We start from the raw sequence: 18,784 nt of genomic DNA on the forward strand, positions 1-18,784 counted from the left end.
CAGATACATGCAAAGGGACAACCACGAGAAGACACAGGAGGGAAAAACCACCTACAAGCCGAGGAGAAAGGCCTCAGAAGGAACCCGCCCTGCCGACACTTTGATCTTGGCCTTCCAGCCTCCAGAAGTGTAAACACATTCATTTCTGTTGTTTAAGCCGCCCAGCCTCGGGCGCGTTGCCACGGCAGCCAGAGCAGCCCAGCCCACTTCCCAGCTCCTCTCGGAATACAGAACCCAAGGTCGCTCCTGCGGAGCCAAACCCTGGCTCCAAGCAGAGTGGTGCACTCACCACCCCCCAGGACGGTGCTGGGGCTCCCTCCTCCATGGCAACGGCCCCCGTGTCCCCACACTGCTCAAGCTCCCCAAAGCTCTGGAGAACATTGCCGCCTCCCAACAACACCTCTCCAGGTGTTGTCTCCTCTCCTACTAGCAGTCTTGTTTGTTCTAGTAGCATCTCTCTCGTGCGTCACTACCCTGTTTGGTTGCTCAGCTCCTACACCCTATTAAATGTCTACATGTTTGGGTTCTAACTCAGCAACCAGACAGTATTCCTTGGGGTCAGGACCGGGCCTTACCCCTGGCTCAATACTGCTCAGAAGAAGCAGGTGTCACCAACAACCATCTCTCTGACAAGTGTATATGTGTAAGATAAATTGAGAGACTAAATAAAAGTGACTTGTAAGCACCGGAAACAATAGAAAGGGAAGCATGGAGCCAGTGCGACCAATCCCCACAGGGCAAGAAAGGAGGCGTGCAACTCCTCACCTGGCCACCGGGCGGCGCCGTGGATCTGGCACAGCCCTGAAGGCTGCAGCCACGGATTTCAACAAAGCCCTGAGAGCGGCCCACCGACCCGCAGGCCCGTGCTCTGCCTCACTTAGCACCTGTCCAAAGTCACCTTTCCTCTGCCTTTACACTATTAGGGGGCGGGAGCCATAGGATTTTGATTCTGGACAGAGAAAGACATCCTGTGCATTCTGGGTAAGCCAAGTTTCAGCTTGACAGCAGCTCTGAAAACCCAAATTTCTTTTTGGCTCATGATGACGGCAACCAAGGAGTAATTCAGAACAGTCGAGTGGGGGGTGGGGGGAAGCAGCTACAGACCTGAGCCCACAGGAGGAGCCCAGGAAGGGCCTGGATGACATGGCAGTTGGAAATGTCTCCAGTCTAGAGCCGGGCCAGCAGAGGGCATCCCGTCCTCACCACGACTCCCTGCTCCCGTTGTTTCCATGAGTCAGGTTCCCCAGACCCCACGTCCCCACGGCATGCTGACCCTCCCTGACCCTCCCTGGCCAGGCCAGTGGACGGCCCGAGTGTCCCAGCACAGAAAGTCTTGTGCCCTCCCCACTTGGTGCTGCACCCTCGCCTTACCTCCTCGCTTTGGGGGATGGAGCGGGGGCGCCCTCTCCTGGGACACCGTCACTCCCTCCTTCAGACAACTTAGAATATCTGCTCTCGGTTGCTGATTCCCCTTACGTGTAGGATCTGTCCCTTGCTCTGTCCCCAAGGGTCCCCTAACACCTACTTCCACAGTCATTCTGCATGCCCTTTACAGTAGATGACTCATGTCTCCCTGTAGCCAGAGGCTCCCCCAGGCTCACTGGCTGGACTGGGGGGCGGCAGTTGTGTGGGGCTTCAAAAGGGTGGCAACAACTGGATAACAGGTTGTGTGTTTCTTCATACCCATTCATAGCCCCAGATGAGATGGAATTGAAGTAACACATTTTATTTTAAGACATAAAAAGCTCCAGTCCTTGAAGTCAGCATGCCGTGGGGATGTGGGGTCTGGGGAACCTGACTCATGGAAACCACTTGGAAACCTGAAGGCGCTTTTGGTGGGTCCCCGGAGAAGCAGATCCTCTTCACACACACCCCCGTCATGTGCCCTCCCCCGTAGGCTATGGGTGAGCGCAGTTGTGGGCTAAGTGGCCTGGATTCTAATCCCAGTTCTACTGTCTCACTCTGGACTGGCTGCCTCTCTGTGCCTCAGTTTCTACATCTGCGAGATGGGGATAACAGCAGCACCTACTACCTGGGATCGTTGTGAGGACTAAACAGTCACCCTGAGTCCCTACCTGTGTGCTAGGAGTGCATGTGATGTGCAGTAATACACACTAGGTGAGGCTGAGTGGCTGTTCCTTGGAGTTGGGTTGCCCCCTCTTGTTCACTGAGGTTCTGCCAACAAGCCAGGGGGCCATTCTGAACCCACAATGGGGCCGAGGGCTGCTCAGGGGCTGGGACTGTCTCTCATAAGTGTCAGGCGCAGGACACTGGTGCCTTTTCAGGCCCCTCCCGTGGAGTAAGGGAGGAGAGAAGGCACTGCCTGCACTGCTCAGGCATGAGATCAGACAGAGCCGGGGCCCCAGGGGTTCTCAAGGCTGACGGAACAGCCCACTGGGAACTGGCTTCCTGAAAGGCAGCCGGGGGCAAATTGGACTTGCGGGCTGGACTGGACACTGCTCATCCATGGGCGGAAACGGAGGGCCTGAAATGTTAAGTTCTGTCTTCAAGGTCAAAACGCAGTATGTGGCAGAGTGGGCGTCGCTCACGGCAGCCTGGCTCCACAGCCATGCCTTTCACCTTGAGGCTGAACCTTGCTTGTCCCCACTCTCATGGTCCCACTGAAGACTCGGGGCCTGGACTGGTGGGTTAAGGAAGATTCCGTCCCCATGTCAGAGACCTGGAGTCAGAGGCACAGAGCTGGCTGTGCAGCCCCAACACTGGTGGCTAGACACTCTGGCTGCCTAAGTTTGAGCGACCTTGAGAAAGTTACTTCATCTCTCGGTGCCTTACTTTCCCGATCTTTAAAATGGGAAGAACTGCCCGCAGGGCTGCCGTGAGGATCCAGTGAGTTAACACCTAAAACAAACTGGCACCTAGCCGGTTTCCCCTCCATCATCGCCATCACTGGTGTCATCATTCAAAGGCCCACCCATTACAGCAGGCCAGGATCACCTTAGAGAGCCCAGCTGCTCCGCACGGAGACAGGAGGAATGCAGAGTGGACACGAAGCAACGCACTTGCTTTTTCCTGCCCAGAGACAACGCTCTTGACTGAGAGGGAGACGGAGCCTTCTTGTCCATCCAGAACTCGGACTCTTCAAGCGGATCAGCAGCAAACATCCACGTCACACCCAAAGGCCACCACTCAGCTCACGGCAGAGAGCACAGCTTTGAGGCAGCACCCCACACGTAGAATGTGAGGTCAGCTCTGGGCTCTTGGTCCCCAGCAGGGCCAGAGAAATGGAAATGGCAGCGATGGGTGAGAAAACACAGTGGGCACCGAGCGTTCACCGGCCCGTGACCTTGGCCCTGGTGGGAGCCCTCTAAGGCAGCGGGGTGGGAATTCCATGGCAGAGTGTCCCTCAAAAGCTCGAGGGGCGGAGGTCCCTGACTCCACAGAGTGGTGGCAGGAACGGCTGAGACGGCCTGATCGCAAGCCTGCACCCAAAAACCAGCGGGGCTCTCCCCAGAGGGACTGTCCTCTGTTCCTGGTGGTGGGTAACCTGTAGTCTTAGCTGCCTGGCCTCTGCCTCTGCTGTACCTACCCCCAGGAAAGCCTTCCCTTCACATCTCTGCTGTAGCTGGAGTCTGGCCTGGGCTGGAGGCATGCTGTGTTGGGTGACTACCAGCCCCCTCCATCCTGGCCTTTCTTGCAGCTGTGGAGACACCCGCCCCCCTCTCTGAGCCCCACAGCACCGTCTGGCCCTGTAGTCTGACATGTGTACTATGGCTGTGGCTTGCACCACGTCTCCTTCTCCTGACCTCACCCTTCACCGACCCCAGACATGATGCCTGTCACCAATGCCCATCAATGCCCTCCCCAATCTCTCTAGGCTCTGTTCCCTCCACTCCTGCCCACTGCCACCACGCTCACGCTCACCAGGCCCTCAGCATCTCTCCCAGCACTGCAGCGGCCTCCCTGCCCCCATGCACAGGCTAAGTCCAAACCGACACGTGAGGCCCTCGGGACGAGATCCCCTCTGGCAGCACAGGACGCCCTGCTCGCCCTTCCTGGAATGGCTGCCCACCTTTCCAGCCAGGCCCCCAGTTTCAGACCCGCTTCAAACATGCCTCCCCCCCCCCCCCCGCCGACAGCCTGTTACCACAGATGACCAGGGACACCCTCTCCTCTGGCCCAAGCCCATCAGGCCCCTGCCACAGCTCAACCCCCACCACAGGACTTCCACTTCAGACAGTCCCCAGTGTGTCTGCGTCTTATGTATGTAATTCTTGGAAACATCCTTCCTTCATTGGCACATTCAGCGCCTACCAGTTCCAGGCCCTGCCCTGGGTATTTAAAGTTCCTAAAGATACACTTTCTGTCCTTAGGGCCCTTGGTTGGGTGGAGAAGAGAGCAGTGAGCAGACATGATAACAGAGTAGCACTGGGGCTGTGACTGAGGACAGCAGGGGTCTGGGAGCAGAGAGGGTGGACACTAGAGCCCAACAGGAAAGGGAGTGTGCAGCAAGGAGGGCTACCTGGAGGCGGCTGCCTGAGCCAAATCCCGAAGCCAGAACTAGTAAGGGCTTTTCAGGAAGAGGAAACCAAAGACAAAGGGCAAGGGCCAAGAGGGGTCAGCCCATGAGGTCTGCCATGGCTGCAATGAGGAGAGTGAGGGCTGATATGGCAAGAGATGTGACCAGGTGAGGGGAACGGCAGAGGCCATATGCTCCCAAGAGGCCCAACACGAGCCACAAGGCATAAAGATTCTTCATATCAACTAAATTCAACCTAACTTAGAAGTGTGCACAGAAAAACTACTGTGTTTGCTCAGTGTGACAGGCAGAACCCTAACATGCACCCCAAGACTCTGTCCCCTGCTGTGCACCCCCTGCCAGAACCCCAGGGGAGGTGAATATGATGGATTTTACTCCACGACTAGGTCATGTCCCACGGTTGACCGTGGAACAGGGAGACTCTCTACGTGGCCTGACTGAATTACATGGACTCCTGAAAAGCAGAGTGTTTTCTCTGAAGGGGACGCCAGGGATCTGAAGCAGGGGAGGACCGACACACTGTTGCTGGGGCCCCAGGAGAAGGAACTGGGGGGCTGCAGGAGCTAAGAGCAGCTCCTGGCTGACAGCCAACAGAGAAATGGGGACCTCGGTCCTACCGCCACGAGAAACTGCCTTCTGCCAACAAGCACGAGCTTGGGAATGGATTCTTCCTCGGGGTCTCTAGCCACGCCAGGTAGACTTGAGACAGAACTGTGAGATAATTAAATGGAGGTTGTGGAAAGCCACTTGACTTGCGCCATCTGTTATGTAGCAAGGGGAAACTAATAGACTTGGTTACTACGAGTTTTTCAGAGGGAACCTGGATTGTATTCATTGGAGACACTGGCTGGGGGTGACATTTCACCAGTGGCTGCAGCCCCTAGCGGACTCCCTGGTGGCAGCTGCTCCCTCCCTGCCAGCAGTTTGATCCTCCGCTCCCAGCTACAGGTGACCTGTCAGGGGAAAAACACTGGAAGATGGGGAACCAGCCTGAAGTTGGGGAGGGGTTGCTTTGGGGCAGGGACAGAGAGAAACAAATGCCACAGGTCTGACATTCCCCGGTCTGACACTGCCCTGGTGAGCTGGATGAGCAGTGGTACCCTGTCTAATTTAGTGAATGACCTGTTTCATCTCGAGAGCACAGAGTGCCGTTTGTACCAGCGTGTTCACAGGAACCAGACACAAGCCCAGGTGGACACATGGCTATTCCTGAGTCCCATTCCAGCTTATGGAAACGGTTGCTAGAAACGTGGATTAACTCCGTGACAGCTGTTCCCACTGATTTACAGCCCCTTCCGGACCCAGGCAGGTCCAACTCTCAAAACGCAGCAGTCTTTTTGGTGTCCAAGACATTTTAAAAATAATATTTGAAGTGCTCTCTCTGGCAGTACATATTCTAAAAGCAGAACAGAAAATGTTAGGTTGGCCCAAGCACAAAGATAAAACTTCCATAGACAAAACAGTCCATATTTTTAAACAATGAGACAATTTCCTTAATCCAAAAAGGGATCTAACCAATCAATAAGAAAAAGATCACCAACCCAAAAGAAAATGGGCAGATGACACAAAAAGATTCACACAGAAAAAAATGCGAAAGGCTAAGAAACATGTGAAGAGAGGCTCAATTTTGCCAATAATGGAAGAAATGCAAATTAGTAGTAAAATTTGTTCAAATTTCTTGAAGGACAATCGAGTAATATCTGCCAACCTGGGAAATGTTTATAATAATCTTTGACTGAGAAATAACACTTTTGGGGAGTTTTACAGAACTACGCAAAGGTCTAGGTTTATTGCAGCCCAGTTTAAAAACCCAAATCAAACTGGAATGACCTCACGAGCCCTGTAACATAATCAAGTAAATTATGATCCTTTCGTTCACATGCTGAAATATGTTGCCATCGAAAAGGACAGAGCAAACCTGATATCCATCATCTTTATGGGCTGACATGGAAAGGAGCCAAGCTATCTATTAAGTGAAAGAGAGAGAGAGAGGAAAAAAAAACAAACAAACAAGTTTTACGAGAACATCGTAATATGACCCCGTTGCTATTTTTTTAAAAAGCACATATACATTTGTTTGTGTCTGAGAAGGCTCCAGAAAGATGGATTCCACACTGTTGGGAGGGGCTGCCTCTGAGAAGTGAGGTTGAGGTTAAGCATGTTTGAGTCACCAGCAGTCAGGGCCCTGCGCATCCACAGAGGGAATTCAAGGTCAGATCTGTGCAGCCTGCAGGAGGAGTGCAGTCCAGGAAGGCCGAAAGTGTGCTCGGCGGAGCCAGCCTCTCCCAGAGCGGGCAGGGGACCCACACAGGTTAGGCGGAAATAGCAAACTATTGCTCTATTCCACTGATGCTAAGACACGGCTTTCTTTTCTTTTCCATTTTCAAGCTCTGAAATGTTTCATTATCGTTGGTGTGTCACAATTTAATCAGGGCTTTCCCCCCAGGGCAGGGCTGGGATTTAGGCCCAGAAGCCTCCAAATAGAGGCTTGGACCGTAGCCAGTCCTCAACCTGCCCTGGGGTGGGGGCTTTAAAGAGGGGCCCAAAGCACCATCCTGCTCTGCGGACCCTCCACCTCAGCCTGAACACGGGGTCTCTGTCTGGATGGCTGGAAGGGCCGACGTGAAAACCAGGACACACGCCAAAGTCCAGCAGGGGAACCGAGAGCCGAGCGTCCACCCAAAGGCCCCACCACCCCCTAGCTCATGGGCTCACGTCACTTCCACAGCCCCTGCTCCAGGAGTCTGTCCTCACCTGGTGCCCCGTCCTCCCTCACACTAGAACCCTGGATGTGGCAACACTGTCCCTGCAGCCTCAGCCACAAGGGTAGGGCAGCCGACCGTCACGCAGGCACGGCAGGCAGGCACCTGAGGACCAGCTCCTCAGAAGCCCACTCGAGGTTGAAGCATTTTCTGGGCAGGCTGATCCCAAACTCCAGCCTCCTACACAGAACCAGGGCTAGAAGCTGGCCCTGACGCGGGAGCAGCAGTTCTCGGGGGGCACACCCCTGTCCTCTTCAACTCCAGGCCCCGCTGCCCATGGCCGGCTCTGCCACATGCCTCCCACCCCAAATCTGAGTGCCTGGCGAGACCAAGGAGAGGGAGCTGACAGCATCACAGAGCCTCACTATGGGCCACCCTCGCTGCAGGGAATGGGGCCAGACCTGCACACCTCCCCTCAGGGAGGTGATGGTAACCTTGGCCTTCCAGGCGAGCAAATGACCCAGGGAGGGCCAGTCACTGCCCAGGCCACACAAGGGGGGGCTGAGATTTGAGCCCAGGCCTGTCAGCACCACAGCCCTGTTCTTTTCCATCCCAAATGTGTTGCTACCCTCAAAAAAGAACAGCAAGATTTCTGTTTCCTCCATAAACACCAAGGGCAGAGACTCAACTAAACAGAGCTGCTAGTCTCTCTCCACTGGACACCAGAGGGCGCCCGGGAGCAGTGCCCGTTGTGGGGACGGTACCAAGAGGCTCAGGGATCACTGGCCCCAGGCCGCAGGACCCCCAACTGTATCCATCATGGCCTCGGTGCTGCCCACACCGCCCCGGTCAGGCTCAGGGACAGGTGGGGTGGAGGAGGCAGCACACAGGAGGAGTGGGAGGCAGAGTCAGGCCAGAGGCGTGGATTCCGATCCCAACTCGGCCCCCTAGAAGCTCTATGGCCCTAAGAGACGAAGCTGAATGCTCTTGTTCACAGTAATACTTTTCTTGCAGGATCACCGGGAGGATTGAATTAGCCAATACATGTCAAGTGCTTCCGACAGTGCCTGGCATGTAGCTGCCTCCCGAGCAATGACAAAGCAAACTCCGAGGAAAAGGGACCTGCACAGGCCACACAAAGCAGGGGGCCTAGATGGGTCTCGGACCCGGGCCTTGACCCCCAATCCCGCTCCCACCATCGCCTCTCCCACCCAGAGTCCCTTGCAGCTGACCAAGGGGAACAGGACAGCCAACCTCCACCCCTGAATGAGAGGCCCCTGCAAATACACACATGCCCCCCGGGTGGTCTCCCCACTGCCCAGGCAGGTACTCTGTGGGGAATTATTTCTCCCAGGCCCCGAGGAATGTTATTTTCTCTTCCCTTGGTGTCTAGATTACTCCATTTCAATCCAGCCTCCAAACAGCCTCCAAGATGAGCACTGATTAAATTCCCATAAAACCACAAGCAGAAACACTCGATCTGTGGTTTGCACACCCCTCCCCAGAGAGGCTTGGCGTCAGATGGCCATCTGTCACCTCCAGAACACATGTGGGGAGGCTGTGGGAAAAGGAGAACAGGAGAGCCACCACTCACCTACAACCTTCACTGGCTCAGAAGAGCCTCTCAAGCACTTTGCCCCGTGGCCTGGGACCCTTCCCCAGCTGCTGCCTCCAGGGCCAACGGGACAACCTGGTGTCATCCAATCACAGCCCCACTGCTTTCCCACACATCGCCTCAGCCAGTTCAGGCGCTGGCTGGAAACTTGCCCAGAATGGCTCAACCTGTGGAGGCAGAGCCAGGCCTTGGTCTAGGGGCTTCCATCTCCAAATCCCGGCCTGGGCGGCAAAGCAGGCACCAGTGAGAGAAAAGGCCTACAGAGGTGTGTGCATGGCACCCTTGGCCTGTGGACACACTCCCCTTCCCCGCTCGCCCCATGCCTGTAGAAGGCCATGTGTAATTTCTGGGAAGCTCCTGCACTTGGTTTGAATTAGATCCAGGTTCAGTGCCATCTGTGCCTCTGGCGAAGGGGTGTGGGTGCAGCCCTGCCCAGAGCTGTCATCTACTAGGGAAACCTGTGGCCCAGGCTCCCTGGAGTGAGTCACTCTGCAAGCCTACTGACCTCATGCTGCTATGCGGAAGGGACCTACTGCTCAGGTCACAAACCGAAGCCACATGCCCTGGCCAGCGGGACAGCAAATGGTCATTTCAAGTCATTCACCCAGGCAGGAATCCACTTCTAGGAGGGTGGGGTGACCACTAATGACCCCCAAAACTCATTCTCCCCCTTCTTCCATGGTGACAAAGCTTGTAAGTCTTAGCTGGGCACATCGCTGCACACAACAGAGACCACATTCCCCCGCTCCCTGGCAGCTCAGTAGGAGACTCAGTTCTGGCCACTGATGTGTGAACACAGCAACACCATGCTGTAGCTTCCAGAACCGTTCCTACAGGTAACTAGGGCTGCTTCCTTTACTTCCTTTCTCCTATGGCCCCTTTCCGTGCTGATGTCTAGACATTGGTTGGATGTGATGGCTGGAGTTTTAGCACGACCTTGGACCAGGAGGGCCACACCACACAATGAGCTGGAAGAAGACGGGGAAGAAACCGGAAGGTACCAAGGGACCTTCCTCTGGGCTTGTACATGAGAGAGAAATAAAGTTCGATCTCATTTAAACCACCGTAATTTCAGGTCTCTGTTGTTGAAGCAACTTTAGTACTAACCGAACCAGCGGGTTTGAGACTGACAGATTTGAGGCAGAGAAAGGGCCCTGCTTCCCCTGCAGACTCTGAATTAGAGGATGCGCTCAGGGAACACGGAAGTGAGACGGGGCCCCAACCACAGCGAGGCTGCCCAGGTGCTCAGACAGGTGGGGCTGGGAGCTGCAGGCAGCAGGCCTCACGTGTCTCCCACAGCTGATGCTCTTCATGGAGACAGATGCCCGCCCTATTTCTCTGCAGGCGTCCAGGCTCTCTGAGGACAGGGAGAGCCGCCTCAGCATGGGGGTTAGTTTCTGCCAAGCCCCTTCTCCCAACACAAAAGCAGTGTCACTTGCTATAATTGTCTGAGGAACTTAAAGGGTAATTATGGCCATTTACAGTATGCACCACCAGGAACAGCAGGAGTGGGGTGGAGGAGCGCTGGGGACGTGCTTCCCAGAGGTTCTCTGCGTCTGAACGGAGGAGCCCGGCTTCTGCGAGGGAGGATGGGAGGTGGGAGCCAACAGCTCCCGGGTGGGCAGGAAAAGGCTCTAGGAAGTCCCAGCCTCTGACCACCCTCCTGGCAGAATACCAGTCCGGCTCAGTATGCACGATAAGGAGAACCCAGGGTGCAGCGGTCACGGCCCACCCACACAATTCCTGCTGGCCTAGTACCAAGTCTGTCTTTAGGGTTTGGTTCACAAGTTCTTGCTGCGCCCAGAGGGGGTGTCCCCCTTAGCAGGCAGCTCCTGAGCTGATGACACCTGGGTTTGAAGATTCTTGGAGCCAGCAGAGCGGGGTCTGATTCTCTCTCCACTGGAGCCGGTTACCAGCCCCGACGCCTGTGGCTGGGTGTATGCCACCCTCACAACAGGCCGTCAGAATCTGTCTCCAGGCCATGTCTGCACTGGTCTGTCTAAAATGTATTCTCATCTGCTCACAGGCCGGTGCACAGGCCTTCAATGACTTCCCACGAATGAAGTCCCACCCAACGGCACGAGATGTTCCAAGTGCCCCGCTCTGAGCTCTCCCCCACAAGCACCTCACGCGTCCGCTCTCTCGGCTCTGCTCACACCGCTGCCCTGCCTGGGAGATTCAGACTGTTACTGCCTCAGTACTTACCCACCAGGGACAGTCCTGCTTCCTGTGCACCCTGCGGTCCAGCCCACAGCCGTCCCCTGCTCCCCAGGCCGTGCACACTCATACTCCAAGCCCAGGCTCACCCTTCACCCCCAGCCCTGATTCTCTGCCTGTAAAAATGAAGACAGGCTCCAAGACCCAACCCAGATGTCTCAGCCCCTTTCATCGTTATGGCAGCTGCCATTCCTGGGTGACCCCAAAGGGCCGGGACCCGTGCCAGGCGCTCATCAGACCTCATCCCAGTTATCCCCACCCCGGCCCCCGTGGATATTATCCACACCTTACAGAAAACCACAGGGCCGGGTCAAGGGACTTGGCCAAAAACCACAGGCACCAAGAGCCCAGATTCGGACACAATCTCAGTCTATCTCCCCCCAAAGCCTGTGCTCTCTGCTCGGAGACAGTCTTCTTCGAGGTACCCTCCACAATCCCATCAGAGCCATCACTAGTGGACGTGGTGACCTGCACCTCCTCCCACTCATCGGGACATCTCAATCTCCTGTCCCTTCACACAGTCCCGACACACACACCCCCTGGGAAGAGATGGATTTCCTTTCCAGAACCAACGTTCAGCCAAAACATGATAGATCTTACTTCTCATCTGCGGGTTCTGGTTGGACCCACAAATGGAAGGGAAGTTGACATCATCACTGACCACTCCAGATCTAAGGAGGGAAGGATGCTGGCATGCTGCAAAAGTCTGCTCGCTTGAGGGTCCCCCAGGAAGTCCGGTCCATGCTCCACACCACTGGACGAACGCCAGGCAGCCAGGGCCTCGAGACCCCTTTTCAGGAAGGCCAGGTCCAGCACCTAGCTCTTCGCGGGACACATTCCTTAGAGAACCAAGGACTCACCAACTCTCTCAGGGCCCATGGCTGTACCCATGCCAGGTGCTGGCTGGATCCAGGGCCCTCTGGCCACGGACCTGAAAGTCAAGCTCCGGGGTTAGGAGCTGAGGAGCCTGAGTCGGAGAGACCTGGCTGGATGCTGGCTCCGCCACTTACAGGCTAGGTGATGTCGGCATGTCTGCTAACCTCTCCAAGCCTCCAGTACTCATCTATGAAATTGGGGAGGGTAACAGTGCCCCTTTATGAGCACCAGAAGAGAGACCATAAGGAGAAAGCTTAACCCAATGCCAGGTACCTGGCACATGCCCAATAAACGCTGTTCTCCTTATTCCCATAATGGTCCTGTGAGCCAAACTATCCACTGACACCACTGTCACACGAAAAGACGTCTGGGACCAAGTCACCCCCAGGTTAGGGTTCAACGTTGCCCGTGCGGGCCACACTCAGGGTCTGGATGGCAGAAGCAGTGGCTGCCCCTCCTGCTCCTGACATGAATCCTTACATAGCCCCAGGGCACAGGCAAAGCACATCTCCTTAAAATTAAACAAGAGCTCTCGGCAGGGAACGCTTGGACCAAGCAGAGAAAAGTAGAGGTTACTGTTAACATGAATATTTCCAAAAAGCCCTTCTCACATAAACAAACACCTTGGAAAGGCAGCCTGACTCCTCCGGAGCTGCCCTGCCCGGGAGATGGAGAGGGTGAGTGCTCAGGGACTCGAGCCTGTAGCTGGCAGGAGAAGCTCCTGCAGCTCAGAGGGAGGCTCCTGCCTGCGAGAACACAGCGTACCCCCAGGTCCGGCCGCCACACTACAGCTCTCCATGTGTTTGATTAACGGCCCTTGAATCTCCCCGTCTCCTTCGCCCAGTTACATAACTCCCCTGGCCCGCCTGCTGCTGCGCTATTCTACACACGCCTGCCCTCCAAACACTGTGTTATGGGGACACTTCATCGCCACTCTGTGGCTTCAAGACAAGAAAACAAAACTGTTTTGAAGTGGTTGGAGCCACTCTCCCAAATAGCACTCTGGGAGTTTTATTTCCTCACTCTGCTGGCCCTCCCACCAGAATATGTGCCCCCTGGAATTCAACTGCTTCCTGTCCCAAAGCGCTTCTTTAAAAGACCGGAACCCCTCCTCCCACCCCATTCAACGACTGTCCGATGACCACAGAGGTGTGCCACCTGCCCCAGGTGTCCCTACCTTTCATGTAGGCCTCAATCTTCCGGATGAGCTCGTAGGACTTGGAACGGTCAAGCAGAGTCCTGATGGCAGGAAGGGGGTCCAGGACAATGGTCTCAGGGTGGGCGTCAATGTATTCCTGAAAGGAAAACACACCCCTTCCAGTTAGAGACGGGAGCCTGATGAGGAAGCAAGGGTGACAAGCTGCACTTCATCCCACGTACCCTCCCCCAATCCATCCCTCTCCTCACTCCCCCCACCAGTCCTCACTTCTGTCTGGTGTTATCACGTGGTCTTGTGAACCTGCCTACACCCACTCACATGACCAGAGAGCACATGACTCTGGTGAGACCAATCAGGTCATTCTGTCCTCCGAGGGCCCACTGGCTCAGGAGAGGACGTGTGTCCTGAGTCGCTGCAATCAGAGGCAGGCTCAGTGCTCTTGCTGAGAACGCTGGGAAAAGAACAGTCTCCTCACTGAGAAGAGGAAGCACAGAAACTGGGCAGTCACCTTGGGATCTGAAGGAGAGGCCTGATGGAGCCAAAACTCAAAATGGAACCCAAATTGAAAAAACAGAGCAAAGAAGAAGGGAGAGCAAGCAGGGTCTGATCTGCTCATGTGACCCCTGGATAAAGCCTCACCTGAAACCAGTCCTGCTCCCTGTGTGGGTCCCACACACTCAGTGAGAGTGGCCCAGCACGCTGCTCTGGTAAGGAGTCTGAGCAGGGCCAGCGGGGAGTGGGATGCCAGGATTCATTAGGTCTGTGGAAGGCGTGGCAGTGAGACGCGTGCCATGGGGCGACACTTATTATTAAATAAGTGCTAGTTTAATACCTACTAGCTTCATGGTAGACTCTGGAAATGCAGGAGGAAGTGTGACAAAATTGGTCTTCAAGGAAGTTACAGTCTTCTTGGGGGAAATAACATTAATGCACATGGTGAACAAGAAACTATTCTCAGGAACAGAATTCAGCCAAAGACAGAGCAAAATGTTTCTAGGAAAAGAACACCGGGACCCTGACCCTGTCACTCGTCACCTCGGTGACTACAGGAGCCCCAAGCCACATGAGTGGGCTAGAGCAGCTTGTCAGGCAGACACAGCAAGTGACACCATCGCTCTGGCTCTATTAAAATCTACAATTCTGAGGAGAGAAATGTGGAATGCTGGAGTAACAAGAGAAGGGCTCAGACAGAAGACTGGGCGTACGGAAGGCCATTTAGCAGCTGTTGTTATTGTGGATGGAATTGTGTGCCCCCCTCCACCCCATACACAGATCTGTTCAAGTCCCAAACCATGGTCCTGTGAACGTGACCTTATTTGGAAATGCTGTGTTCAGAGACGCCATCAAGTTAACACGAGGTCACATTGGATTAGGATGGATCCTGATCCACGGACTTATGTCTTTAAGACAAGGAACATTTGGACACAGAGACACAGAAAGGAAGAAGGCCTTGTGAAGAAATCAACGGAAGTCATGCGGCTACGAGGCAAGGAGAAGACCACGGACTAGAGGCCACCAGCAGCAGCTAGGAGAGGCAGGGACAGTGTCGCCGGTGCCTCCAGCAGGAGCCGGCCCTGCACAGGACTCGATTTTCGCCTTCCAGCTACCTTAACCGCGACAGGATGAACTTCTATTGTTTTAAGCCACTCGGTTTGTCACGGCTGCCCCAGGAGGGGCGACACCAGCTGAACCCACCCCCGCTGCCCCCAGTCGGCCTGATCTCACAGTGTCAGCCTGGATCTGCAACGGCCAGGAGAAAAGCTGTAATGCTGATTTTCTAATGAACCTTATCAACGAAAATAAAGCTCCATTTAAAATTATTCTTTACAGTGAACCTATTTTGGTTCCTAGTACTCATTTTTAAGAGCTCTCAAACACAAAAGCCACAGATTCATATCTACTCTCCTCTGAAATCTGCTCTCCACTGTGTTTCATGCCAGGGGGTCTGGTTATGGGCTCATTTTTGTCTTTTCCCCTGAATGTTTAAAAAAGTTCCTCGGGCCCTAAAGCGTACTCAGTGCACAAATGTTGGGGAGGCCTTCCTTCCATCCCCACGCCCGTGAAGTCCACGGGGCCTACACGCTGTCACCCCCCCAGAAGGCCCACACCCGCACACACGTTCTGTGCTGTAGGCCGAAGCGCACAACAGAAGCCACAATCATGCTTCAGCCTCCTCCTGAAAGACGTGACTATCAGCAAGTCAGCTCAGCAACTGGCCCACTGCCCTGCTCAGAACAAGCCCAACCGCTGATGTGGGAGAGCCCACGTCTGCCACTCCCAGGAAACATGGGGACAAGCTGCAAGGTGTCCTTAAGGAAGGGACCGTGCCCAGTGCCTCTGTCCCATGCCTCAGCCTCCGAGTGCCTGCACCTCTCCACTGCAGGCTCCCCATCGGCTCCAACCCGTCGGCTCCGTTCCTTCATCAGAGCCCATTCCTTTGAACAGGTCTACACTGTCATAAGGGTGTGTCGTTCAGGAGACACCAAGATTCACACGCATGAAATCAAGTTAATGTCCTCATGTTAAAAGGTCGTCTACTCAGCAAACTTCACGTCATCAACAGCGCTCAGGACATCGTGTGAGGCGCAGCAGACATGTGGATGAATGAAAGCCTTCTAGGCTTCGCTCTCGTGGATCTGTAATCCTGGCCGAGGAATTCGTGTTCTGGGTTATGAGCTAAAAGCACTGAACTGCGCTTCCCCCGCCCTGACACACTGGGAAGCAGCCTGGTGTGGAGGGGAGAGGAAGGGACCAAGGATCAAGACAGCCAGCCCCCTCGGTTATCACCTCTTGGTGTCAATTGGGGCGAGCCACTTGGTTTCTCTGGGCCTCACCGGCCTCATCCCTGACTTGAGTCTAAATTAGAGGAAAGTGAAGACCAGTGTTTGTTGAGGCAGACTTTAAGGCCACATGTGGGGGCTGTTTTAGAACAGGACAGACAGCCACTTGCTGGAGGCATTACAGGTAAGGGAAGGGACATACATGCTCAGAGATGTTCATTTTGATGGGCTGGACCAATTCTCCCCCAACAACTGAGTCACATAAAACATGAACCTGCTCCTTCCTCCCCCTCAAAAAGCCACACATCCCCACCCCCAGATCCAGAAGAGTATCCACGGAGTTGCTGGTTCTGGTTCCACTTTTATGCGTTAGGGCAGTGACCTTTAAAGAGGGAACTCAGAATCATTAAGACATGAACTTCAGCCAAACTCATGAGGCAAAGAAGCTAGAAGAAACCAAAAGGGCAAATATCTGACAAGCAGGCGCCAACAAGCTTTTGACCCAGGATGAAAGCCTCAGTATTAACAGAAGAATTATTCCTAAACATGATCTCTTTTGGGACAAGGACAGAGAGGGCAAAGAAAGAGTTTTTCCAATCGCCCCACTATCCATCCACAAGTGGATTTTCTTCCAAGCTTTCAGCTTATCTATTGTATCGCAGGCCTCATGCATTTTTCACAAGTCTCTTAGAATTACCAAACAAATTGTTGGAAGAGTGAGCGCCCTGGACCATTTAATCACCACTCAGAGGAAGAAAGGCCCAAACTGTCTCCATGGCAAATGGTAAACACCCGTTCCCTTAGAGGCCTGGCCACAGAACACCTAGGAAGGGATCCTGGAAGTTAACAAGGGCGCCCGGCTTTCAGCAAACTGAAAAGAGGAAAAAGCAGAAACCCACAGCCCTGGCTCAGCAGGACCAGGCGGTGGTCTAGACAATGCGGATTGCTTGTTGAGGGGACAAAGGGACAGGGACCAGCCAGGTGCCCCCCCCACGCCTCGGCCCATGGAATGAAGGTGCCAAAAGGGGCACTGGGCCCTCTGCTGGGCTGGGGGGCACTGAGGTTTCCCCACTGAGAACCGAAGCCAAAGAAGAGGACCGGACGAACATCAGAGATACGAGTCCCTTTGCAGTTCCACTGATGGATAGGAAATGAGCAAGGAGTGAGGCACAAGGATTTGCATTTATCTAATAGAAAATGCAGGCAGAAATCCTGAGTTCAAATCCTGCCTCTGTCACTTAGTTCATGTCTCTGAAGAAGAAACTGTAGCTAATCTCTGAGATTGTTTCCTCGCACATAAAAGGTGTGTTTTGAATAAAACCTACCTCAGGGAGCGCTATGGGCAACAGGAAGATCACGGATACGAAAGGAGTTGGTAGATATAAAAATGAAAAGTATTCTCATGATTCTGCAACACGTGGACTCTCAGGGCCAATCTGACCCCAGGTCTCTGAGCTCATCTTGCCCTGGCCCATCCAGCAGACCAAGCAAGGGACGTGCCAGCTCTGCACCTGGGACGAGGCCCTGAGCTGCTCTGGCTGGGCCAATCCCCCGGCTGATGCCTGGAGCACAGCACAGTCCCTGGCCCCACGGCACCCCAGGCTTCGGGGAGCGCCCCTCCACTGGCAACTCAGGTCCTGACACAGGCAGCTACGGCAGCTGCGCCAGCCGGCCTGCTCCCTACAGAGGAGGAGAGGCACGCGGTGCCTGCCTCTCAATTCTTAGGTGGTAATGAGGGCTCGCCTCCAAAACACTGCAAATCCCTTTTTTAGAAAGCGGTGATTTGTTTTTTTAGAGATACAGATGGAAATGATTTACAGATTAAATACGATGTCTGGGATTTGCTTCAAAATCACCCAGCTCAGGGGGTGGGCAGAGAACTAGGTGAGGCGTAGATGCAATGAGGGTAAGCCTAAGTGGCTAACTCATGAAACTGGGTGATGGTTATGTGGGAGTGCATTGCAGCATTCTCTCTTCTCAAGTATTTTTAAATGTTCCGTAACAACAACTTTGCAGGGAAATGGAGGGAGGCAGGTAAGTCATCAGATCCTCCTTTCCTTCAACCCCCACGTATTCCTAGTTGTACCAGAAATGGGTTCAGACACCAACACAATCTTTCAGGAGGGAACATGACACAGCTCCCCAGATGAGAATCACGGTAAAGACAAAAATAGGTAATAAAATAATCCTAATTGATAATAACATTTAGATAACAGCAGCTACCATTTACCTGGGACTAGCTCCATGCATACCATCCTGAGATAAGAGCTAAAACTGTAGAACTCTTAGAAGAAAACACTGGTGTAAATCTTCATGACCTTGAATTCTACAATGGTTTCTTAGACGTGATACCAAAAGCATACAAGAAAAAAAAAAAGATAAAGCAGAAGCATCATTCGGAGGTTTTGTGACTCAAGGACAGCACCTGCCTCAGACCTGGGGCTCTGGAGTGAGGACCTGTGCTCACCAGGCTGCATGCCCACCAGGCTGCATGCCCGAGAGCCCAGCAGCACAATCTAGCCTCTCACCTCTGTGGCTGGACCGGGAGGCTCAGCTCAATGGATGGCTCCGGAAATGTCCCCGTGGGGTTGAGGGACCTGGGATGGAGGAAGTGGCACCACAGAGTGCTCGAAGCCCCAGAGCTTCCTCCTCTGTCCAGTGAGGCCAATGCTACGAAGAGATTACAGCACAGGAGCTGGAGGCCACCAGACCTGGGGTAAAATCCTGCCTTCCCCACTGGGGACACCGAGCCTCTGCAAACCTCCGTCCTCGTCTGTACAGGCCGGTGTAGAGTAGCAAAGAGGAGCAAAGCCTGGGACCACTCACTGGTGGGAGGAGAAGGAAGAGGCTGGGAGCGGCCCAGACCTGCCTGGGAACCAGCAGAGGCTCCTCCTGGGTCTCTGGGTGGCTGGCTGGTAGAATGACCGCTCGCTGGAG

The 18,784-nt window shown here is 54.3% G+C and overlaps 1 protein-coding gene across 4 annotated transcripts in view; it reads right to left on the reverse strand.

The window, feature by feature from the left end:
* Positions 1 to 18,784, reverse strand: part of ITPK1 (inositol-tetrakisphosphate 1-kinase) — a gene marked incomplete at its 5' end in the record, with an annotated part of 151,112 nt that overhangs the window by 29,368 nt on the left and 102,960 nt on the right. For all 4 annotated transcript variants that reach the window (XM_081048657.1, XM_081048658.1, XM_081048656.1 and 1 more), the window contains one exon: positions 13,086 to 13,203. In XM_081048657.1, coding sequence (XP_080904783.1) covers positions 13,086 to 13,203 — 118 coding nt within the window. The remainder of the gene's footprint in view (positions 1 to 13,085; positions 13,204 to 18,784) is intronic.

Source organism: Rhinolophus hipposideros (genome assembly GCF_964194185.1).
Source record: "Rhinolophus hipposideros genome assembly, chromosome: 5".
Lineage (NCBI taxonomy): Eukaryota > Metazoa > Chordata > Mammalia > Chiroptera > Rhinolophidae > Rhinolophus > Rhinolophus hipposideros.